We start from the raw sequence: 25089 nt of genomic DNA, 5'->3' as shown, positions 1-25089 counted from the left end.
CATCACTTGTCACCGGTTGCCATTCCGAAAAAGAACCTTTTATCCCAACTCTCTGCCTTCTGTCTGACAGCCAATCGTCAATCCATGTTAGTACCTTGCCTCGAATACCATGGGCCCTTATTTTACTCAGCAGTCTCCCGTGAGGCACCTTGTCAAAGGCCTTTTGGAAGTCAAGATAGATAACATCCATTGGCTCTCCTTGGTCTAACCTATTTGTTATCTCTTCAAAGAACTCTAACAGGTTTGTCAGGCACGACCTCCCCTTACTAAATCCATGCTGACTTGTCCTAATCCGACCCTGCACTTCCAAGAATTTAGAAATCTCATCCTTAACAATGGATTCTAGAATTTTGCCAACAACCGAGGTTAGGCTAATGGGCCTATAATTTTCCATCTTTTTTCTTGTTCCCTTCTTGAACAGGGGGGTTACAACAGCGATTTTCCAATCCTCTGGGACTTTCCCTGATTCCAGTGACTTTTGAAAGATCATAACTAACGCCTCCACTATTTCTTCAGCTATCTCCTTTAGAACTCTAGGATGTAGCCCATCTGGGCCCGGAGATTTATCAATTTTCAGACCTTTTAGTTTCTCTAGCACCTTCTCCTTTGTGATGGCAACCATATTCAACTCTGCCCCCTGACTTTCCTGAATTGTTGGGATATTACTCATGTCTTCTACTGTGAAGACTGACGCAAAGTACTTATTAAGTTCCTCAGCTATTTCCTTGTCTCCCATCACTAGATTACCAGCGTCATTTTGGAGCGGCCCAATGTCTACTTTTGCCTCCCGTTTGTTTTTAATGTATTTAAAGAAACTTTTACTATCATTCCTAATGTTACTGGCTAGCCTACCTTCATATTTGATCCTCTCCTTCCTTATTTCTCTCTTTGTTATCCTCTGTTTGTTTTTGTAGCCTTCCCAATCTTCTGACTTCCCACTACTCTTTGCCACATTATAGGCTCTCTCTTTTGCCTTGATGCATTCCCTGACTTCCTTTGTCAGCCATGGCTGCCTAATCCTCCCTCTGATAACCTTTCTTTTCTTTGGGATGAACCTCTGCACTGTGTCCTCAATTACTCCCAGAAACTCCTGCCATTGCTGTTCTACTGTCTTTCCCACTAGGCTCTGCCTTCAGTCGATTTTCGTCAGTTCCTCCCTGATGAGTCATAGCCACTGAATCCCAGGGAAATGGGGTGCTAATAGCCACAGAAACCAAGGGAAAAGAGTGCTAATGGCAGTCCCCAGAGAGGACAAAAGGCCAAATAGCAGAGAAACTAACATCAGAGGCTAAACTGTGACAGATGAGATTTGTGGGGGGAGGGGAAGGGGGAAGCAAAGGGGAGAAGGGATAAGGAAAGGTGGATAAGATTGGGATGGGGGTTAAATATATATTAAGAAAGACAACAAAGAAAGAAATGGTAAGAGACAGTTGAAATGAAATAGGATGAAAACAAATTGGGGGGGGGGGGGGGGTAGAGCGGAACATCTGAAGTTGTCAAATTCGATGTTGAGACCTGAAGGCTGTAGCGTGCCTAACTGGAAGATGAGATGTTGTTCCTCCAGTTTGTGTTGAGTTTCACTGGAACATATTTTTTAATATTCTTTAAATGGGTGCTCCCCCAATAACATTTTGCCCAAGTAGTATTAATGGGACCCAAGGTCAAATTTCTAGCCACCTTCGGGCCTTCTAGTTAGGGCATATGTTTGGTGCATGAGACCCATTTTGGCCCAGTAAATGAGTTGAAAGGAATTTGTGCTTCACTGTGTGATATGAACTTTAATGAATTTGCTGTGTCTCTGCAACAGTTTTATTTGTTCTTTCACTGGCTAGGCCAGCATGTATTGCACCTCTGCAGTCCATGCGTGGAGTTTAATCCACATGCTTTTAAGAAGGGAGTTCAGGGCCGAGATTCTCCCCTACCTGGCGGGGCGGGGAGTCCCGACATATCGGAGTGGCGTCAACCACTCCAGCGTCGGGCCTCCCCAAATTGCCAAATTTGCCGAATGGCCTACTTCTGCACTGTTCGTTCTATGTTCATGTTCATAGTTTCATCCGCCACACACACCCCCCCCACACCCCAGTGGGGAGAAAGTTTACCCACTTCCAACTGATATTCAACTTCATTACCTTCAGTGAAACCTCCACATCATTATCCCATGACGCAGCCACTGAACACTACCTTCTTCAGGGGAATTAGGATGGGCAGCAAACGCTGGCCTTGCTAGTGATTCCCATATGAGCAGCCACATGAACACATGCCAAGGTTTCTTTGGCAGCCCTTCACAAACCTACAATCTCTCCATCTAAAATGAAACGGCAGCAGACACAAGGAACACTGCTACCTGCAAGCAGAATTCCGAGGAATGGAGGAACATGATGTAGTTCCAAGTGTGGAACTTGGAGAGTGCTTGCAGGTAGCAGTGTTCCTTGTGTCTGCTGCCGTTTCATTTTAGATGGAGAGATTGTAGGTTTGTGAAGGGCTGCCAAAGAAACCTTGGCATGTGTTCATGTGGCTGCTCATATGGGAATCACTAGCAAGGCCAGCGTTTGCTGCCCATCCTAATTCCCCTGAAGAAGGTAGTGTTCAGTGGCTGCGTCATGGGATAATGATGTGGAGGTTTCACTGAAAGTAATGAAGTTGAATGTCAGTTGGAAGTGGGTAAACTTTCTCCCCACTGAGGGGTGGGGGGGGGGGGGGGGTGGCGAATGGAACTATGAACATGAACATAGAACAAACAGTGCAGAAGTAGGCCATTCGGCAAATCGAGGCTGCACTGAACCACTTAAGCCTGCTCACTTCCACCCTATCCCCGTAACCCAATAACCCCTCGTCACCTTTGGTCACGAAGGGCAATTTATCATTGCCAATTCACCTAACCTGCACGTCTTTGGACTGTGGGAGGAAATCGGAGCACCCGGAGGAAACCCACACCCACACGGACACGGGGAGAATGTGCAGACTCCGCACAGACAGTGACCCGGCAGGGAATCGAACCTAGGACCCTGGCGCTGTGAAGCTACAGTGCTACCCACTTGTGCCACCGTGCTGCCCCGTGATATTTATGATATTTAGCTGTCTGCATTAATGATTTAAGCTGTGGATTTCTCAAATTGTAGCCCATTGTTAAGTTTAAGTGGAGATGTGTGCTGAGCTTTGTACTGATAGCATTCAGCTTCGAAGCAATAGTTCAGCAGTTTGTACATTCAAATATTCAAATTTAAGTTTGTCAATTTTCCAAAAGTTACTTCCACTGTACGAATTCTGAAGTCGATTGTCATGAATTAGCACTTCAAAGCGGCTGCTCACCGCTAACTTATCATGGGAAAATGGGAATGGCAGTAAATTCTGGTCTCGCCAGCAAATCTCACATACCATGAGCGAATAAGACAAAAATTAGAAGTAGTATTAGGATTACAGCTTGTATAAGCAATTTAAGAATGAAAGCCTTTGGTTTCCCTGTGGTTGCATAACCTCAATGGGAAGAAGGTTTGGATTATTGTCCTATGTAATGATTAAACCAGACAGATGTAGCAATAGTCTTTCGCGGGAATTAGCTCTCGAATTTGAATTTGTGCTTGTTACTGCTTGTCAATTCAACTTTTAAACATCAGCGGCGGGATTCTCCGACCCCCCTGCCGGGAGGGGAAATCGCCAGGAAGTCGGCATGAATTCTGCCCCGACGCCGGCTGCCTAATTCTCAGGTGCCGGTTTTTTGGTGGAGACAGGAATCGCGCCGGTCTGGGGCCGTTGGCAGCAGCAGCCCGGCGATTCTCCGCTCCGCGATTGGCCGAGCGGCCGCCTGTTTGTGGCCAGTCTCCCTGGCGTAAATTCCACAAGTTTCTTACTGGCGGGACCTGGCTCTGCGGGCGGCCTGCGGTGTCCTTGGGGTTCGGGGGGGGGGGGGAATGGTGGCCTGGCCCGTGATCAGGGCCCACCGATCTGCGGGTGGGCCTGTGCCGTGGGGGCACTCTTTCCATCCGCGCCGGCCTGTGTAAAGCTCCGCCATGGCCGGCTCGGAAAAGATACCCCCGGCGCATACGCAGGAACCACGCCGGCGGTTCTGGGGCTCCTGCTCATGCGCCAACTCTTCGCCAGTTGGTGCGGCGCTAACCAGTCTAGCACCGGCCTAGCCCCCGAAGGTGCGGAGGATTCTGCACATACCAGGCGGCTCAACGCCGGAGTGGTTCACGCCACTCTTTGGCGCTGGTACGGCCCGCCCGCCGGATACCGGAGAATCCCGCCCCAGTTTTATATACTTCTGGCCCAAGTAGCATCACATTGTAATGGGTTTTTAGTTGCAATTTACCCTTGTTTATTTTGTCAGATTTTAATTAAGTTCCCACAAATAATGATTTGGGTTGGCACGGTGGCATGGCCCACGATCAGGGCCCACCGATCTGCGGGCAGGCCTGTGCTGTGGGGGCACTCCTTCCTTCCGCACTGGCCTCTGTAGGACTCCGCCATGGCCGGCGCGGAGAAGAACCCCCCTGCGCATGCGCAGGAAACACGCCGGCGGTTCTGTGCATGTGCGGGATCAAGCCGCCGGTTGGCATGGCGCCAACCCCTCCGGCGCCGGCCTAGCCCCTGGAATTGCAGAGGATTCCGCAACTTCCGGGTGCCGGAGTGGTTCACGCCGTTCTTAGTGCTGGCGTCGGGCCATCGCGCCAAGTGTGGGAGAATCCCGCCCATGGTGTCAAACAGGTGTTCTGGCTGATTTGGTACAAAAATTTCAAACTAGGACAGCATAGGCATTTGCTTGTCAGTCACTGAAGAACCTGTGTTCGGCTGTAAAGGGGTCACCTAAAATCAGTCACCTAACTTGCAGATGAAGTGATTTCGACTAAGTTCAGCTATTGCAATGTTTCTGGAGTGTGACAGTGTTTTGGAGGTGTTCTTGCGAATTTATGCTGTTGTCAGGTTGTGTTGCTGCATCTTCACAAAGCGAGCAAAGCATTTTCTGGCCTATCAGTACCAAGATTGTATCAGATATGGGGGCTGCAATTGCAGTATCTCAGTGTCTGAAATATGACGGAGAGACTGTACAGGGGCTGCAGAGAGGTGAAGCTCCATGCGATGCCTTCTGACTTCTACAAGCCTTTAATAGTGGCAGGAGGCAGTTTGGCAGACCTGTGCAATACCCCAGTGCCTTTGTTCATTAGCATCCCTGCCCAATCAGAGCTATCATCTGACTCCTCAGTTGCAGAACTGAGACCCCGTCCTCGGGTAAACCCCCTGGCACGTGAGACAGCATTTACCAGTGGCCTGGCTGTAGCCGACTCATGCTCGGTGATTCACTACATTGAGGTCTAATTCTGCTCCAGGGCTCCATTAGGCTCCAGGGTAAATTCAGTGTCGGTATCCTCTTCATCAGTGCTATGGTTTTGCTGCCACACTCTCACTCCCTCTCCCTCCTGGGTTTTCTATGGCTGGAAAGGCAGCAATCCTTGAGTATCACAAAGTAAAAAAATAAAAGGGAAACTTTGCGGTGAGGGAAGGGGAAAGTGCAAGAGCAGCAAGTCCACGGCCACACCAGCAGCTTACACATAGGGGTGAGGTGGCATATGTGAAGGGACACAAGGCAGGAACATACAGGCATCCTCTATGTTCTCGGTAATGTCAGATGCAATAGGCTCAATCATAACCAGACCCATGATGTGGAAGATCATCACTTCTGCAGAGCTCAGGCATCCTTTTTCCGCATCAGTTCTGCTCTGCTTGCAGCAGTAGTGGGACCACCTCGCCCTGGAAGAGAGAAGAGAAAATGCCATGAACTGTTTTGGACTTTGTTTGAGTGATGCATCTACCATAGCTGAATATGTAGAAGCAACAGAAGCTGGGTTTGAGGCTGGCATCATCGGAATATCTCTTGAGACTGGAGTATCTGGATGTTAAGCCTGGGTCCTGATTGTTAGGGATTGCTGATGGGTAAACAATGTAAGTGTGCATTGAGAGCATGTGTGGTCGATAGTGCGGTGGATAGGGGAAGTCCTTTGAGGTGTGATTGCTGACTTTGATAATCGTTGAACTGTGCAACATTGCTGCCAGTTCTTCAGAATCAGACTCTGGGCCATTGACCTCGCTGGCCACCTGCTGTCATTTCCTTTGAGCGTCCCCTCCTTTCCTGCAAATTAATCTCTATCCTCTGTTGTTCTCCACCAATAAGACTTCTGCCAGTGCATTTCTGAACCTAAGGACTTTCTTATTTATGCAACTTCCTCTTGCAGCATGTGTCAATTCAGGCAATCAGCAACAGAGTAAGCCTTCCTTTAAAGAGGGGCACATGAAATGTGTGCACGCTGTTTGGTTCACTGGGGGACACTCAGGCAGCTAGCAGCATAGGCCCCTTGGGCCAGCACTGCCATCGGCAATGAGGTGGCCTCAGCAGGTTTGTGTCTTACTTCTTCAATTGGGAACAGACAGTAAATCATGACCCCGTGCCCAAAACAGGCCTTCACCATTTTTTTTTACCCCATTCATTCCATTGTTTGTGATAGGATCAATGAATGCTAGGAATTTCATTTTATCTTTGATGGACCACTGAAACATTATATAATTAAAAAATGAACTGGAAATTCCATCTGTTACAGGATTTTTACTTTTATTGTTTCAACTGTTCCATCCAAACATCAACAACCATTTCTCCACTGATCATTTTTGTGATTGTGGGTTAAATTTCAGATCAGTGAATCTTCTCTGAGATGGAAGTATGGATTTCTTCATCACGTTATAAATTACTGCTAAAGTGATGAAATGGCAGATGGTCATAGAAGTGCTCAGCATTAAGGCCATTGACCTCATCACTTGTTTGGAAACTATTGTTATTTACATTTCCTCAGATTCCTTTTTGAAAAACAACTCTTGTTCCACTGGTATCTACTTGATATAATGAAATTCTGAGTTTATATTGTGCAGAGGTATTTTTATATTTCACTGGTGATGTTAAGCTAAATTGGATTGATGTTGTAAAGGTTAGCACGTTAGCCTTTTCTGATTACTTATTGAGTTTTGCTTATTGGAGCTCTCCCAATTGAAAGCACATTATTGAGGAAGAGATAGGGTGAGTTACTGATGAATTGTAATTGATTTGTACAGAGAGCTCTGATGGGAAGCAAAGTTCGTTTGCAGGGGCAGTAAAATGTCAGTGATTAAACCGTGTTCAAAGAGCTCTGTCTTTTACTACAAAGAATTTGGCATGATCAAATGATTTAACTTTGCATCCTTTTCCATGGTATGTTCCCTACCTTTAAATAATTTGATGCCGCATTTTATTTTATTGTTACCAGTCACAAGTTTGAAGAAGAGTTTATTTCGTTTTTAGTCTCTACAGAGACGGTAGTCAGAATCTAAAATTGGGAAATCACGACCAGCCGGCTTTAAAATTGTAAATACTGTTTTGTATTCTAGTAGAAATGGAATGTGAAAACTCTTAAGAATTTATTGATTTAATGTCACCACCAGCACACCAAAGCACATTTTGGACAGTGGAAATGATTGCCTTTTCTGGTGACTTCATTTATTGAATTTTGTTTACTGGACCTTGTCCAATGGCTAGTAGGTAAAGTTGTCCCTGAACGCAGCACTTGACTATTTATGCCGGATGCTCATGTTTGATTCCCAATTTATGTGACAGCTGATCTTCGACAGGGTAGCAATTGTCGTACTGTGTTTCTGATTTAGAAATAGGGGTTCATTCATGGGTCTAACTGTTAATCACTATCTTGTGCCTTCACGTCCTGATTAGAAAGTGCATGTGTTTCCATATTTGGTGTAATGGTGGACTTGACTATGAATCTCTTCATGGTTGATAGCCAGCTGAAATTCAATATCTGGGGTCAAATGGCAGCCTGAAGCACTAGCAATTCGAAATAAATTTTTTAGGAGGCTCAGTTGCTGGAACAGACTTCTCTGAAAGTCCAGTGTTACCCAACCAGATTGACTGCTGACAGACTATGCAGCAGAGGATGCGACACAAATGTTTTCAAAATCCTTCCTTTGATTTTTATTAAGTGCCAGTGAATGATGAAGCAATAATTATTGCTGTGTTCTCCTTTGTTTATAAATAAGGTTGTATGTTGTTTAATGTCATTTTCCAATTAATTTTCAGGAGGAGATCCTCTTGGCCAATATGCAATTGAGCACATTCAGAACGAATGGAAGGTTTATGTCAGAAAACCTTTGGATAGAGAGAAGAAAGATCATTATCTTTTAAACATTACAGCTACTGATGGAACTTTAGTTGCCAAGGCAGTAGTAGAAGTTAAGGTCCTTGATGCGAATGATAACAGCCCCATTTGTGAAAAGGTGAGCATTAGACGTGTAGGAATTATTGTATGCAGTTAATGTACAAATGCATTAGATTGTTCTCCATGCTCTTCTGAGTTAAAATAATGGAGACTGCAACTTGATGCAAACATGTCGAAGGGCCTGTCTCCGTGCCGTAGATTCTGTGATTCTATGTCAAGTGCTTGCATAATACAATTGTAATTAATTCCTTTTTTGAAGGCTTAAGGAGCATTGCCAAGTTGCAAAGTATTTACAGCACAGAAACAGGCCATTTGGCGCAGTAGGTCCAGACTGATGTTAAAAGCCTGCATGAACCTCCTCCCATCTCTCTCCAGCTAACCCCATGAATGTAGCCTTCAACTCCTTTCTCATTTGCTTATGTAGCTTCACCTTGAACTCAACTAAATTATTCATCCAACAGTAAAGACATTGCTCCTGAATTTACAGAGTATACAGTATTAGATGATTTTATTTTAAAATATGTGTTCAGTGAATTCTTACAGCCTTTTATAACGTTCAGCTTTGTAATTTTGTAGATCATTGTCTTTGCAGGAATACTAATGAAGGAAACTAGACAAAGTAATTTCAGCCTTTAAAAGGTTGCGGGAGGAAATCAAATTTGGCTAAGTGACATAAATGTGATGTATCAAGCAGATGGTGTTGCTCAGTTGTGTATATTTCTGCAAATAAGACCCTGGATAGGATTCACGGAAAGCTGATAACACGTAATAAAAATTAAAAAATCTTCTTGCGCATTTACCATCCACATACATTAAGATAGATGCATTGCCGGTAACATAACCCAAAGAGAGCACATCTGCAAGAGCTTTTGTTCCTTGTAGGGTATTGACAGCGACATGATCCTTCATGCCTTCTTTGGTGCTGTGCAGATTGAGTCACAGCTCCACACTAATGGTCATGCATTTTCCCCATAAATAGCTCCATATCACAGTAGGAAAACTTCTTGATTCCTGTCTTGTTGAATTATTGTTCAATTCTATTCATAGCCACAACTGTTATCCTTTCTATAATTTAATAAATTTGAATTAGCCAAGAAAAAAAATTATCAGTCTAATTATCCAGAGATTCTGCAGTATTTATTTTGATAGATTTATTTTGGTCAAATCAGTTCTTGCCATTAATTTATTTTTTTACTAAGAGAAGAAATAGAATCATAACAGTCTGTTTCTCTTGTGTTAAAAATTTGTCTTTGGCTCCAAATTATGCATCTGCTGTGCGTGGGCTGGACAGAAAGTGTACTGGGCAGGCACCAGATTGGCTCAGGTGATTTTAAAAAAATTATCCAGAGCCCGATGCCTGTTGAATCCTTAAAGCGACGGCCATAATATTAAACTGTTGTTGTGGTCATTTAAAATCTCTTTGGCATTTCCCTATGTCTAGCAATGCCAGATATTTATCATATAAAACTTCAGTTATGCTTACTATTACTGAAGTGACAACGATGCAAAGCACAAGGTGCAATGTCACACCGTATTTAAATCCACTTTACACTGCCACGGGCTAGGGAAGGTCAGAAGAATGTTTTTATGCCATGTTCTTTTATTACTCAATGTTTCTGATCATTGCTCAATCTCATGCCTCTGAAATAGTTATAAAAGCAAGGCACAAGAAAAGGGTCTTTCAGCCCTTTAAGATCATTCCTTCCCTTGTTTATGCTGTATCATCAATTTACCTGGTATTTCTTCAGCTTCACATTTAAGGTTGTTAATTAACTCAATATTAAAGTTCTTCACGCCTGTTTCCCATATCCATGGAAGAAAATTCTCATTATTTGTAGTTTCATTTGAGGCTCCTTGATATTATTCCTGTGTGCAAAAATACACTTTGGCACTTTCTCCTAGGTTTGCTTTCTTCCCCATTGTCAGCACTTCTCTGCAATCTTCTTCAATTATAATTGAAGTGTTAAGTTTAATAATCATCCTCCAGACTCATTCCATTCCAATTCATCCTTTAGAGGGTAGATGTCCAAATTATACACCATATTCCAAAGGCGATATGTACAAGGTTTGAATTGCCTTGCTTCACGTTCTGATCAAACACTTTTGAGCTCCAGTGTGGTACCTACTTAGCTTTGTTGGAATCAGCTGCACATTTTAGCAAAAGGTTAACGGGCAGCATAAATCCACACTTGTTTGTAATTTCCTTTTCCACGTGGATTACTTTATAGTGATCTATGTTAAAAGTTTGTCTGCTGTTTTCCAACACATACGTGGAAGTTGGGATGAAAGGTTATCTTAGCATTTGATTTCACAATTAAGAAATAATAACATTTTATAAAGATAATATTGATTATAAATTTATACCAATACCCACTTGCTTTCTCAATTTTCAGTTCTTGTATCCACATTTATACTAGAAACTGCCGGTGCAAATGTATGATATAGTAATTATACTCTTCATTTTGTCAGCGGCATTACTTTCAGGAGGGTCTATTTGCAACTGGTAGAGTTTACTTAAGCGACTTCCATTATAAAAGTTTATAATAAAAATATGAAAAGCTAGGACAGAATGTGTATAACGCTAAAGGAAGAACTGAATTATATCGTAGCCCAATTTTCACCCATGCTTCAATGCCACTTGACCTTGCACTTCGCTTCAAGTCTCCATGTGTAATGTCATGGGAGACCTCTTCACATTAAAAGTTGTTATCTCATAATACGATCTTCAGTGCCACTGCTCCAAGCACAGTAGCCAGCAAGTGATGGCGTATTAGGTGGCAGATTAAAACAAAATGGCAGCCCAGTGGCGATAAACTAAATGTGATGAGGTATAGTTGATTTTAAAAGCTTTTCTCTGGTAACAACGGATCTTTAAAATTTAATGAGAAACTTTCTTCCATGTCTCCATTATCTGCCATTTATTTCATGGTTTTTGGAGGGTGGGGAATGTGGAATGAAAACATCTTAAAAAAATATTACCCATGGTTTTTATTTTTAGACACTATACACTGAGACCGTTGCTGAGGATGTTTCTTCTGGTAAACTAATCCTTGTGGTGTTGGCTGAAGATGCAGATATCCGTTCAAATGCTGAAATCACTTACACACTCCATGGAACTGGTGCAGAGAAATTCAGATTAGATCCAGACACCGGTAAGAATATTCATACTGTTCTACTGTAATAAGACATGATGCTTCTATTTAGTTATTACAGCTGCTAAGATTTAAGGAGTGCACCCAAAATTTGCAAGAATTCACTATAAAGTGTATTTTTTGCGCAGGTGAAATGATTGAAGTTGCTCTTAAAAGTAAATTACAATTATATATTGAATGAAATTATGTGACTTCATTTGCCCAAATCTTATGGACTGTAAATTGGGATTCCAAATTTGTTAAATGGTATTTCTTTATCAGAAAACCAGAGAACAGAAAGCTCAATAGCTTTTAAGTTCCAAAATCTCTTGAAAGCAGAGGGATATCAAATATTATGCAGAAAATGTAAAACTTGTGATGTGATAAACAATACAACAATAACTTGTATTTTCATTAACTACTTAGGCGAATTGAAAACTTTAGCTCCACTCGATCGTGAACAGCAAGCAGTTCATAACTTATTCATGAGAGCTACTGATGGAGGAGGTCGCTTCTGCCAGGCTGATGTTGTTATAATACTGGAGGATGTGAATGATAACACACCAGTGTTTTCATCTGATCCATACACTGTATCTGTCTTTGAAAACACAGCGAATAAAACACTGCTAATGAGAGTTCAAGCCACTGATCTAGATACAGGTAAGATGTAGTCCAATGGCATTAAATAAACACTCCTGTTCACACCACAGTGCTCAGAAACTAGACAAATTTATAAGTCGTTCTTGGATGTACTTTACAATGAAAATCTCATTTAGATATCAAGAAAATGCAACTTCCTAGTGCTGAGAACACAGTCATTGGAAGTCCTGACTTGCAAATGCACTAAAGAAAATTCAGTAATTCTCAAAAAAAGATACTAAATGATTTGTTGAATGCATTACATTTAAATAATGCTTCATAGCAGGTGAACCTCTTGTAAATTGAGCATTTTATTTTGAGATGTGGCAAGGCTGCATTAATTTAGAGCAAGAGACAGCCCCCCCCCCCCCCCCCCCCCCCTCCCCCCCCCCACCACCACCACACACACACACACAATCAGGGCTGGATTACTGGACCAAGTGCTGGGCAGGCGGTGCATGGGGAATCAGAGACAAGTACAGGGGGGTGCTTTCATCCAACTCGCAATGCCAGATTTCTTGATCAGAAGTGGGCGAGATTCTCCGCAAATGCGGAGAGTCGTAAAGGCTGCCGTGAAACTGGCCGTGTTTCACAGCAGCATTCACGCCCGTTCCCGGGACCCGATTCTACCCCCCCCCCCCCCCCCCCCCCCCCCATTGGGGCTAGGAGCGGGACCCCGGGAATCACGGCGTGGTCATCACGCCATGCTGTGGTAAATTAACCTAATTGACATCTCACTGTTGGCAGGTGGGAGCCATATAAGTATTGTGGAAACAAGGGCAGGTCAAATGCTGCACTTACTGGGATAAATGCAGCTCCTGTGATTCTGTGAACACTCAAAAAGCTTGACCTGAGAGAAACCAAGTCACTTTATCAACAGCTTATCAACTAACTTAAACATTCACTCCCTTCACCATCACCACAGTGCATAACTGCGTACCATCTTCCACAACCTTCACACTCCTGGGACGGGATTCACCCCTATCCGGCGGAGCAGGGGGTCCCGGCGTGTTGGAGTGGTGTGAACCACTCCGGCGGCGGTCCGCACCTTTAGGGACCAAGCCCTCACATTGAGGGGCTAGGCCCACTCCGCCGGCTGGCCTGAACGGCCTTTGGCGCCACACCAGCCGGGGCTGAAAGGACTTTGCCAGCCGGCGTAAGTCCGCGCATGCGCCCGGGGGGTGCCCCCACGGTGGCCTGGCCCGCGATCGGGGCCCACCGATCGGCGGGCAGGCCTGCGCCATGTGGGGGCACTCTTTTTTTTCCGCCGCCGCCACGGCCTCCACCATGGTGGAGGCGGAAGAGAATCCCCCAGCGCGAATGCGCCGGTGGCGATGTCAGCGCCAGCTGGCGCATGCACGAACCGGCAAAGGCCTTTCGGCCAGCCCGGGCGGCGGGCGCAAAGGCCATTGGATCCGGTTTTGGCGCCAGTCGGCGTGGTGCCAACCGCTCCGGCGTGGGCCTAGCCCCTCAATGTGAGGGCTTGACCCCTAAAGGTGCGGAGAATTCCGCACCTTTGGGGAGGCCCGACGCCGGAGTGGTTGGCACCACTCCGCTACGCCGGGACCCCGCGCCCCGCCGGGTAGGGGAGAATCCCGCCCCTGACTTGGAAATATATTGTCGTTCTTCAATGTCACTGGGGCAAAAACCTGGAACTCCCTCCCTGACAGCACTGTGAGTGTACCTACACCACATGGATGACAGAAGTCAAGATGATAGTCCATCTCCGTATTAAGGGCTTTTAGGGATTGGCAATAAATGCTGGCAGCCATTCACACAACCTGCGAACAAATAACTCAAATTCCTTGGTTGAGGCCCATCTGGAGTTGCGTTCAGTTTTAGGCATCACACCTCAAGAAGTATATATTGGTTTTGGTGGGTGTACGGTGGAAATTCACCAGAATGACTGCCGCGTGTCATGTCTATTAATGGCATGTTATATTCATAACTTACCATACAAGCTTTATTCAATGTGCAATCTTTATCCATTTAAAAAAAGTCAATTCATTGTGCTTCGACAGATAGCCGCCAGAGATCATATAACCTGGTCTATGTATTCGAGGGACTAACCCAGGAACTGACTCACTGTCTGATTCTGTCCTAACGACAGATGAACAGACATACCACTTAGAAGTCTTTTTATTTTGACGTGATAAATCACTTTATTTATTAGTTATACAAGCCTCATCATCAAATAAACAACTGTTCACATAAACCGTGAACAGTCAGGTCCCCAGATAATTTACAGTATAACAGCGTTATGGAATAAAACAAATATTTAGACATGTCTGAGACCTGACGTTACTTCTTCTTGGTAAGAAGTCTTACAACACCAAGTTAAAGTCCAACAGGTTTGTTTCGAATCAGTAGCTTTCGGAGCACTGCTCCTTCCTCAGGTTCACCTCAGGAAGGAGCAGTGCTCCAAAAGCTAGTGATTGGAAACAAAAACAAACCTGTTGGACTTTAACCTGGTGTTGTAAGATGTCTTACCGTGCTCACCCCAGTCCAACGCCGACATCTTCACATCATGGCTTCTTCTTGGGCAGGGCAATTGTGACGAGTTCGTAGGCAACAAAGACTGCACCCGCAATAATAACGCCTATGGTTAGCCTGTAGAGCAGTGCATCCATCACACTGCCTTTTAAATAGATCGGCATCCCATTGTCGGCCTGGAATATCTTCCGCTTCTCAGGAATCTTGTTCGCCACTCGCCTGCAGGCTGCAATGTTGAAGGTTCGCTGTTGAATAGCCCGCAGGCCCCGGGCTCCCAGCCGCTCATTTCGCTCCAACTGGTGCAAGGCACTTACCTCCTGAAAGCCATCAAACTGTTGATGAAGCAGTGAGGTTCTATTCTCTAGCAACAACCTAATCAATAACTTAATCATAGCAACAACAAAGGGGATAAAATATGGGTTTTGCACGCCAAGAAAACATACTTGATTAAGAAGAAAGAGAGCTGCACTCTCTGTGACAGCAGACATCTTCCAGAGGTAACCTTTCCTTTGGAGCAAAAAGGAGCAACAGTCGCAATTTGTGGCTGTGGGGACCAGTGCTGATCCGTGCTCTCCCGAGGTCTTCTCGGCGAAGGGATTGAATCAGGTACTTTGGAAATCTGCACAGTAAAGCTTACTACCTCGCTCTAATATGCAGATTTGCCAAAAAGTGATCCCGCACATAGTGGGCGGGATTCTCCTTGCAACGTCTCACGAGGCATTGCGAGCCAGGTTGATCCCGGGAATGGGATCTCCCAGCTTCGATTTCAGGGTGAGTGTTTAAATATATCTTTTTTTGTTTAAACCCACAAAAAAAACCTGCTTCTGCTTATTCAAGTCAACCACGCACTCTGGTTAAAAACACACAAGCATCTTCCTCTCAAAAGCTCCCTGATTACAGACAGTTGATAAGGGGGATTTCAGCAGTTCTCTCATCCTGTCGATAACACAAGGACTTAAGGATTTAAACTATGAGGAAAAGTTGATAAACTTGCCTTCCGTTCGCTTGAGGGTAACAAAGATACACAATTTTAAAACTAAAATGAATCATTCAAGAGTGAAATTGGGAAACACTTTCTTGTTACAAAGAGTAGTACAGATGTGGAACTCTCACCCCCAAAAAGCTGTGCATGCTGAATTGATTCTGGGCAGCACGGTAGCATTGTGGATAGCACAATTGCTTCACAGCTCCAGGGTCCCAAGTTCGATTCCGGCTTGGGTCACTGTCTGTGCAGAGTCTGCACATCCTCCCCGTGTGTGCGTGGGTTTCCTCCGGGTGCTCCGGTTTCCTCCCACAGTCCAAAGATGTGCAGGTTAGGTGGATTGGCCATGATAAATGCCCTTAGTGTCCAAAATTGCCCTTAGTGTTGGGTGGGGTTACTGGGTTATGGGGATAGGGTGGAGGTGTTGACCTTGGGTAGGGTGCTCTTTCCAAGAGCCGGTGAAGACTCGATGGGCCGAATGGCCTCCTGTACTGTAAATTCTATAAAATAATTGAAGTCCTCAAGATTGATGTCAACAAATTTTTATTAGTTATGGTATCAAGGGATGTGGATAAAGGTGATTAAATGCAGCTACAATATAGATCAGCCATGATTAATTGAATGGCAGAACAGGTTTGAGGAGCATAATTGCTTATATTTTCTAAAACTTATTCTGAGTTGGCTAGTAAATGGTCGTGCATAAATACTTCATAATTTACTCCACCTCCAAATATTATCACGTTCCTTTGGGGGAAAATTTGAGGCTCTGTCCATTAAAGTAAGTAGAACTCCAGGCAAACAAATAAAGCTTGAAAATCCTTAGCCCCTCTACTGGCTTTCAGGGGCGGGGGGCTCTGTCACCACAAGATAGTGATATCAGAATGGACCAGGCTCCCGACAGTTCCTGTTCCCGAACCTAGGGTTAGGTTGGGGCAAGTTTGACAACCAGTGAGAAGTGGTGTAACAGCCTTCTGAATGCCAACTGCAGGTTCCATTTTAGTGATTGTAACTTTGTCAATCATCAGTCTTTTAAAATCCGCATTGTTTGAGTTTTTTGATGACAATTTAACAAAGGAATCTCCAGCATGACTAAACAAGAATTAACCAGAAATATTATATTTCCTTACCGAGTGCTTATTTGTAACTTCCATAAAGCTCATTCTGATGTGTGACTGATAATTTCAGGGAAAATGTAGAGAGAATCAATCGTATCAGTGCAATTAGCCAGAATATTAATCATGGCAATGTTGTGTGAATAAATCGGACAGGATGCGAAGGGAATAGTGAAGTCTGCTAGCAGTTATGTAAGTGCCGCATAATATGTTAAGCATGTGTTTTCCAGCATGATGATTGAACATTTTATTTCTTCGTTATAGTCCACGTTATTTCAGTAGTTACTCGCTTCATTTGCCCAGTTAAATGAATAATAATGATAATCGCTTATTGTCACAAGTAGGCTTCAATGAAGTTACTGTGAAAAGCCCCTCGTCGCCACATTCCTGTTCAGGGAGGCCGGTATGGGAATTGAACCTGCGCTGCTGGTATTGTTCTGCATTATAAGCCAGCTATTTAGCCCACTGTGAATTGTAAGATATTAGATTTGCCCAGATCTTTCGAGCAGCATCAGTGGTGAACGGACTGCTGCTGTGCTCGGAAATTCTCCCAACTCTGCTGTACATTTCTTCTGGAGTGTTCCAATCCCACGTGGAGGAGTAGTTGGACCGGGTTGGTTGAGTAGTCGGGTGTGGTATGGGGGAATGTCAGGAATGGGTGGTCATGGGGGTTGATGAGGGGGTGGGGAGGGGGTGAATTGTAGAGTTACCCCTGTGTCAGGCTAAGAGTGGAATTTTCTATTCTCTGTACAGAGTGCCGGCTGAGGCGAGAAAACCTGTGTGCAGCTCACAGCCGACCTTTCTCTCCAGAAATAAACCTGGAGGTGTGGTCTACGCCATCACTCTGGTGGGAAGGGCATGGAAATGGCAGCAGCTAGGAATCTCAAAACTGGGAAAGGGTTCCCCGAACTCCAATTGGAAAAAACAGGAATTCCACCCCCCATCCCCACCCCCCCATAGATATGGAAACACCTCCCCCTCCCAAAACATGGACACGGGAACCCCCTCTTCCCCCCCCCCCCCCCCCCCCCCCCCAATAACCGATAAGTGTGTCCTACCCCCATTGGAGCTTCTCAGAGGGAAATGCCAGGCTACTGCTCAGGCATGTCCCCCTCCCTCCTGGGCCTATACTTACCTGTGTACCCCGAGTGGGTTCCCTTTGATGATAATAATAATAATCTTTATCAGTGTCACAAGTAGACTTACATTAACACTGCAATGAAGTTACTTTGAAAATCCCCTGTTCGCCACACTCCAGCACCTGTTCAGATACACAGAGGGAGAATTCAGAACGTCCAATTCACCTAACAATCACGTCTTTGGGGTCTTGTGGGAGGAAACCAGGGTGCCCGGAGGAAACCCACGCAGACACGGGGAGAATGTGCAGACAGTGCACACAGACAGTGACCCAAACCGAGAATCGAACCTGGGACTCTGGCGCTGTGAAGCAACAGTGCTAAGCACTGAGCTACCGTCATGTTTTTAAAGGCCTATTGTAAACCTTGTCGGCAAGGGGGGAGAATTCCAGATGTAGTGGGATGATATGGCGGGAAACCCGCTAATTATATGGAAATTTATTGAACTGAGTTTCCCAACCTTCCTGGGTGGGAACTTTGTTACGTTACCAGCGAGGGACAGGGAGAATCAGAATACTTGCATCTCGCTGGCGAGATTCTCTATGCCCAAAGCCCATGGTATTTTGCTCTGATGTTGCCATTGTGCGCGCGGCGAACATGGGAGCAAAATCGGTCATAAGTTTTAATCTGCCTAATATTTCCAGGACAATTATCCAGGCAAGCACTACAGAACTCCCCAAAGTCTCCAGTCCTAGCTCGGAGTCAGAAATATTCACGGAAGGTCCCGGGGAACTGGGGAATTGCCCTTTGAAAGTTTAAACTTCTCAGGCAAATCCCATGGAGGTTCACGCCTCAGGAATTCCACAGGGTCTTGAAGTGGATGTTCAGTCATCCATCTACTTTTTTTCTAGAGATTGGAAGCTTTGGCCCTCTATAAATACGCTTAACATTAAAGCCTCTGCATGTATCATATAAACAATTGGTATTATTGTTTAGCTTTTGTATTTGCACTTTATTAATAATGTAGTTTATAACTTGACAATGATTTGGAGTATTATTCCTAAACCTGTACAGATAAATTTTTTTTAAAAACTGAATTGTCATCATTTTATTCCGATAGTTTAGAAGAATAATGTTCCTGTAACTTAGAAAGAAAAAAATACCCCTGTGCCATTTAGCTAACCATTTATAATCCTGTCTTGTTCACGAGGGCTTAATGTTCTGTAACTCAAAGCAGTATTGTCACTTTTAACTCCTGGGTAGAGTAATGTAAGAAGGTTAAAATTTGGATGCTAGCCAATGGCATTATACAAGCTAAGATTTTGGTGCAAGGGGTTATAGACTTTACACATTTGTTGGAGAAGCTAAGTTTTGTATGAAACTTTACAATACGTTCAGCACCACTGATACCAATTTTCCAGGATGGACATGCTGGCGTACAGTTTCACTGTGGGTCTGTTCAGAACTGTTACCATCTCTAACAATTTGTATACGGAACCTGACAAATTGTGTCACATCAGCTTCAAGTTGCTGACTTGTATTGGGCCTAGTGTTGGAGTTTGGGCGGAGGGTGGGAAGCCAGGGGAAGGAAGCTTTGAAATCTTCCGTAAGCAGCCTATTTACATGGCTTGATGGGTCAAGGAAGAGGAATGAGCCATTCAAAAGTAAGTAGCCGTATGTGGGGATAAAAATAGTGGTAACTTTTACAAAAATAATAGAACAGTAACAGTCTATGCAGAACCAATTGTGTTCAAACTGTTTGTGCTTGTAATTCTAAATAAATAATAGATTATTGCTACAGGAGGCAAGATATTCTCAAATACATAAGTGTTTCTGCGTTTCTTTCTTGAAAAATAAGAGATCAGAAGTAAAAAGTCCATTGCATTTTTAATAATTTGCTAATACTACATTACTATCCTTTTCTATTTGTTTACTCCAATCAGAAATGGATAACTGAAAAAATCTACTGTTAGCACCTTCCATAGGAGCCATGTGTGGATAAATGCCGTATATCATTATATAAAATGATAGTACAATTATGAATTTTACTGTGTTAAGGACCAAGCATTTTAAACTTGCACAAAATGACTATGTCCTTTTACTAAATTTATGAAGTTAATTTTATTACTTCAGTAAACGTCATGTACTGGAAACACACTGCATTATTTGTGTTGTTTAAATCAGAGCTCATGGTTAAAGTGATAACATTGAACTGCTTTCTTTCTTAAATTGTAAAACATAGGGTTGAATCGTCAGGTACGTTATTCGCTTGTGGATTCTGCAGACGAGCACTTCTCCATTGATGAGTTATCTGGAATCATTAGTCTGGAGAAACCTTTAGATCGAGAACTCCAAGCTTCCTACAATCTTATTGTGAAGGCCACTGATCAAGGCGCACTCAAAAAACTATCATCTGTTTGTACAGTGTTGGTGTCTGTGCTCGATATCAATGACAATCCACCTGTATTTGAGCACAGAGAGTACCTCGCCACACTTTCTGAAGATATTCCTTCAGGAACCGAGGTTCTTCAGGTATTTGCGGCCAGCAGGGACATTGAAGCCAATGCGGAGATTACATATTCCATCATCAGTGGCAATGAACATGGAAAGTTCAGCATTGATGCAGATACAGGTATTTTTTTATATATAATAATTGTAGATAAATTTGAAAATCATTTGTTCAGTGATAATACCGATCATTGTTAGAGGTTCAGAGATCAGACTATAAATTTCAGAAAAGGAGACACTTAATGCAGCATTGTCAGGACAATTTATTAAACACCAAAACTATACTTTACAAAGTCAGATGATATCCTAGTTTAAATTGTTCTTCCCACCTGCTTGTAGCAGCACCAACAGCTCATGATTCCTGATCTTCTTTTATCTTTTCCTTTTGAAGTCTATGCAACAAGTTTTTCAGAGTCCTTTATTTTTATTCCCTGTAACCAGGGCTCTTGCTGTCTTCTATTTTTGTTGGTTTAGTTTGATCTTGCTATTTAATTTGCCAGTGGTCACAGATCCATGGTCACATTCGGAACAAGATATCCTCAACACCTAAACAGCCCACCATTAGTGTTTTCAGATATACCTATTTGCCAGACTTAATAATCCTTAAACTCATTTGGTTGTAGCTCCAAAGTCCATCGATCTACGCATTAAAAATCTTTTGATAACAACTGGTAATGATAATAATAATCTCTTACTGTCACAAGTAGGCTTCAATGAAGTTATTGTGAAAAGCCCCTAGTCGCCACATTCCGGCGCCTGTTCAGGGAGGCCGGTATGGGAATTGAACCCACGCTGCTGGCATGGTTCAGCATTACAAGTCAGCTGTTTAGCCCACTGTGCTAAACCAACCCTGGAATACAATTCCGACATCTGTCCCTACTTCCTTTTTCCCATTTAATGTCATCAGTTCGTCCACTCAATCCCATTATAGTGCGATTGTTTTACTTGAAGTCACACAGGCCATATATCCTCAGTTGAGAACACATTTAGAATGAACCCTTACCTGGGGCGGAATTCTCTGACCCCCCGCAGGGTCGGGGAATCGCCCGGGGCCGGCATAAATCCCGCCCCCGCCGTGGCCGGAATTCGCCGCCACCCGGGAATCAGCGGGAGCGGGAATCACGCCCCGCCGATCGGCATGCCCCCCGCGGCGATTCTCCGGCCCACGATGGGCCGGTCCCGTCGCTGACAGGCCTCTCCCGCAGGCGGGAATTGGAGCACCTCTGGTGCCGGCGGGATTGGCGGCGCGATCGGGGCCTACCGATCGGCGGGCGGGCCAGTGCCGCGGGGGCACTCTTTTTCTTCTGCCGCCGCCACGGCCTCCACCATGGCGGAGGCTGAAAAGACCCACCCTACCGCGCATGCGCCAGTGGTGACGTCAGTGGCCGCTGACGCACCGGCGCATGCGTGGACCGGCGAAGGCCTTTCGGCCAGCCCCGACGCTGGGCAGCAGGCGCCAAAGGCCGTTGGCGCCGGTTTTGGCGCCAGTCGGCGTGGCGGAAACCACTCCGGCGCGGGCCTAGCCCCTAAAGGTGCGGAGAATGGGGAGGCCCGACGCCAGAGTTGTTGCCGCTACACCGGGACCCCCCCGTCCCGCCGGGTAGGGGAGAATCCCGGCCCAGGAGTTTGTACAAAAGACTAATTACACATAAAAAGATTTCATGGTGCACACTTTATAAAATGTTCAAAAAAGTATAAAATGCAATGAGTATCAAATGATTCACATTTCCCACATTATTTTGTGCTTTCAATCAGTTGATGTTTAAAAGAAATTTTACGTAATTCCTGTACAATTGTGTTTTCTTTCTTATTATCGTTTTTAGTAATTTTCAATTTTCTTTTTATCAGGTGCCATTTTTGTGCTTAAAAACCTGGACTTTGAGACATCTCATGAATATTACTTGACAGTTGAAGTCACGGATGGTGGAACACCTTCGCTTAATGATGTAGCAACAGTGAATATCAATGTGACGGACATCAATGACAACACTCCTAAATTTAGCCACAATGTATACATGGCAGTGATAAGTGAAGATGCTCCTTTGGGACAACTGGTTGTTACAGTATGTTCAACATTAAGTAATTTTTCTCCTCATTGAAGAGTCAAGAATAATAGCGTAATGGGAGAAGAAGGAACTAATGAGACGCAACTTAAAAGTCAGGGTTAATAAATGGTGATTTGGCACATATAAACCCAACCCTCTAATACAACAATTCATTGAATATGGCGTCTGTTGTATTTTAAATGGCTCCAATTATTTAACTCTACTTCAAACCTATACAGCTCTGATCAGTAAGATGTTCTTGATCTTTATTGAATTTACTTTTCACTGTTCATTTTTTATGTTCACTGATCCTACTGTTTACCATGCTTTAAAGTAATATATCAAGAACAAAAAAGATATTATAGCTGTATTAGAAAGAATGCAGAGAAGAATGGCATGGATGGTTCCATGCAGCAGGGCACTAAATTATGAATAAATAAATTTTGTTGGGGAAAGATTGAGGTTAGACATAATGCAGGAAGAGTGTACGGTTGAGCTGTAATTAACAAACTCTTGGACCGTAGTAGGAAAAGTAAAATGCACAAGCATCAAGCTAGATCAGACTGGAAAAGTAAACTTTCATCCTCCTCAATTATAGTGGCTGAGTGGAACAATTTCTGATAAAGGTAAGGAAAATACCATGAATATTAGCATTTTGAGTCCATAGACTCTTCATCAATTGGGCTCGAGACAGTAACTCTGTTTCTCTCCAGATAGATGATGGCAGACCTGCTGAGGCCTTCCAGCGTCCTCTTCTTATTTCTAATAATGATGGTTATTTTGGGGTCATTTGACATCTTTAATAAGAAGTTAGGTCAGTAATGATGAATGGGATTCATCGTTATAGAGAAATATCTAGCAATTCTGCTTAATAAGTTTTGCAGGTGATTCAGATGAATGTTAGTGTTGTTCAAAATAGAGCAACAGGCGGTGTAGGAGAGTAATTCATCATAGATTAATCAATCATGTACGCTGGTGGAGCAGTCTTAATAGATTGAATGATCGTTTCTCATTCAGAATTTTGTTATGTTCCTATAAGCATGAGCTTCGAGTAATGTTGCCATTATTTCCCACTTGGCCACAGAAGTTAATGCAGTTTGAGAAATAGTTCCTTCTTGCTGAGAAGTTTTGTCACTGGAAAGTGAATGTGGGCAATAGCTGAAAATGGTCCACACTTTGGCTGTAACATTGGCACTTTCATTTAAAAATAACATTTTGCCTGGCATAGTATACCCACTTACAATGTGATATACTTCCCTGCCCCACTGCTGGGATGTCACAATTATGTCAACGTTAATGCAAATATTCATCCAAAATATGCCAATGAGCCTAACTCAATGATTTTTGGGCAGGACCAGGACACATCTGTGGGAGGTTGAATATTTTGCACTGTTTCTAATCCAGTCCCAAGTGGTTGATATCTATTTTTTTCCTCCAGTGTGTTTCAGCTGTTGTTAGGTTCCAGATTATGCAAAAGACATTAACAGAGTTAAGGAAAGAGGTTTGACAGTGGTTCAAGTTGTTGAATACTTATTTCTCATGATTCATTTTTATTGAATGAAGTTGTCGAATGTTCACCAGCTATTTATTTTGAGCAATTAGGACAGTCTTGTCCTGCAAGGTATTTGTCTTAGTATTCAACTATTTTGAATCACATTGTAATTTTCAGTGCATTGATTCAACATAATATTAACACACTGTCGTATAGCCACCTATGGATTCTCCGCATGGTAAACAGCAGTATTGATACTAAAATTATTTGAATATATCACTTGATTTGGAACAACACTACTGGAGGATTGTCTTGTGTCAGGAGATCAACTACATGTCCAATACAAAAATTTATATTTCCAACATTCCTGTCTTGTTCCACAAGAGGTGTTTTAGGAAACCTTTCCTTCCTGAGCTCAGGCTCAGTTCAATGCTGAGCAGAAAGGAAGGAAAGTAAAAAAGGTGTTAGGAAGGGGCCAAAATGAAAGTGGAAAAATAGGGCCATTAAGAAGCTTGGGAAAGAAGGAGGAAATGGGATAAGATAAGATGGAAGAATGCAATAGGATCTTTCAGTTCTCGAGACCTAGGGCACGTATGAGTCGGTTCAGCTCACTTGGCTAGACAGCTGGTTCATGATGCAGAGCAACACCAACAACACAGGTTCAATTCCCATACCAGCTGAAGCTCGCCTTCTCAGCCTTGCCCCTCGCCTGAGGTTAAATCACCGCCAGTCAGCTTGTCCCCTCAAAGAGGAAATCAGCCTATGGTCATCTGAGACTATGGTGACTTTGCCTTACCGTGAGCTTAGAAACAAGAGCAAAAGAGCTAGAGCCCGCTGCCCCATTCAGTAAGGTGATGGCTGAACTTCGATATGGACTCCACTTACCTACATTATTAACATATCTCTTGATGCTCAAAAATCTACCAATTTCAGTATTGACTGTACTCAACAACTTCTGGGGTAACAATTCCATAACACACAACCCTCTGAGTGGAGAAATTTCTCCTCCTATTAGTCTTAAATGCTGACCCCTCATACTAAAACTATGATCCATTGCACAGACTCCACAGCCATGGGTACAACCTCTCAGGATCTATCCTGTCAATCTTTGAAAAATATTATGTTTTAATGTTTAATTTTCATTCTTGCAAACTGCAGAGAACTTAGGCCCCTTTTAATGCATCCTTTGCTGATAGGCCAAAGCTGTCAGCCCAGGAGTCAGTTTATCAGGAATCATGATGTTATGGAGCTAGTAATCCAGAAGTTTGGACAAATAGTCCAGCAACATGAGTTCAAATCTCACCACGCCAGTCTTGGGGATTTAAATCCAGTTAATTAAGTACATCTGGAATTTAAAAAAAACTA

At 43.7% G+C, this 25089-nt stretch overlaps 1 protein-coding gene across 8 annotated transcripts in view; it reads left to right on the top strand.

Moving 5' to 3' along the window:
- Positions 1-25089, top strand: part of fat1a (FAT atypical cadherin 1a) — a 248833-nt gene that overhangs the window by 188495 nt on the left and 35249 nt on the right. For 7 of the 8 annotated variants that reach the window (XM_038791072.1, XM_038791071.1, XM_038791070.1 and 4 more), the window contains 5 exons: positions 8108-8304; positions 11245-11398; positions 11804-12037; positions 19922-20311; positions 22036-22250. In XM_038791072.1, the coding sequence (XP_038647000.1) occupies positions 8108-8304; positions 11245-11398; positions 11804-12037; positions 19922-20311; positions 22036-22250 (1190 nt within the window). Of the gene's footprint in view, positions 1-8107; positions 8305-11244; positions 11399-11803; positions 12038-19921; positions 20312-22035; positions 22251-25089 lie in introns of those variants that run through there. The other variant, XM_038791074.1, reaches the window with a different exon arrangement.

Source organism: Scyliorhinus canicula, chromosome 3, assembly GCF_902713615.1.
Source record: "Scyliorhinus canicula chromosome 3, sScyCan1.1, whole genome shotgun sequence".
Classification (NCBI taxonomy): domain Eukaryota; kingdom Metazoa; phylum Chordata; class Chondrichthyes; order Carcharhiniformes; family Scyliorhinidae; genus Scyliorhinus; species Scyliorhinus canicula.
The sequence above is the reverse complement of the archived record's forward strand: the minus strand, read 5'-3'. Positions and strand labels throughout refer to the sequence as shown.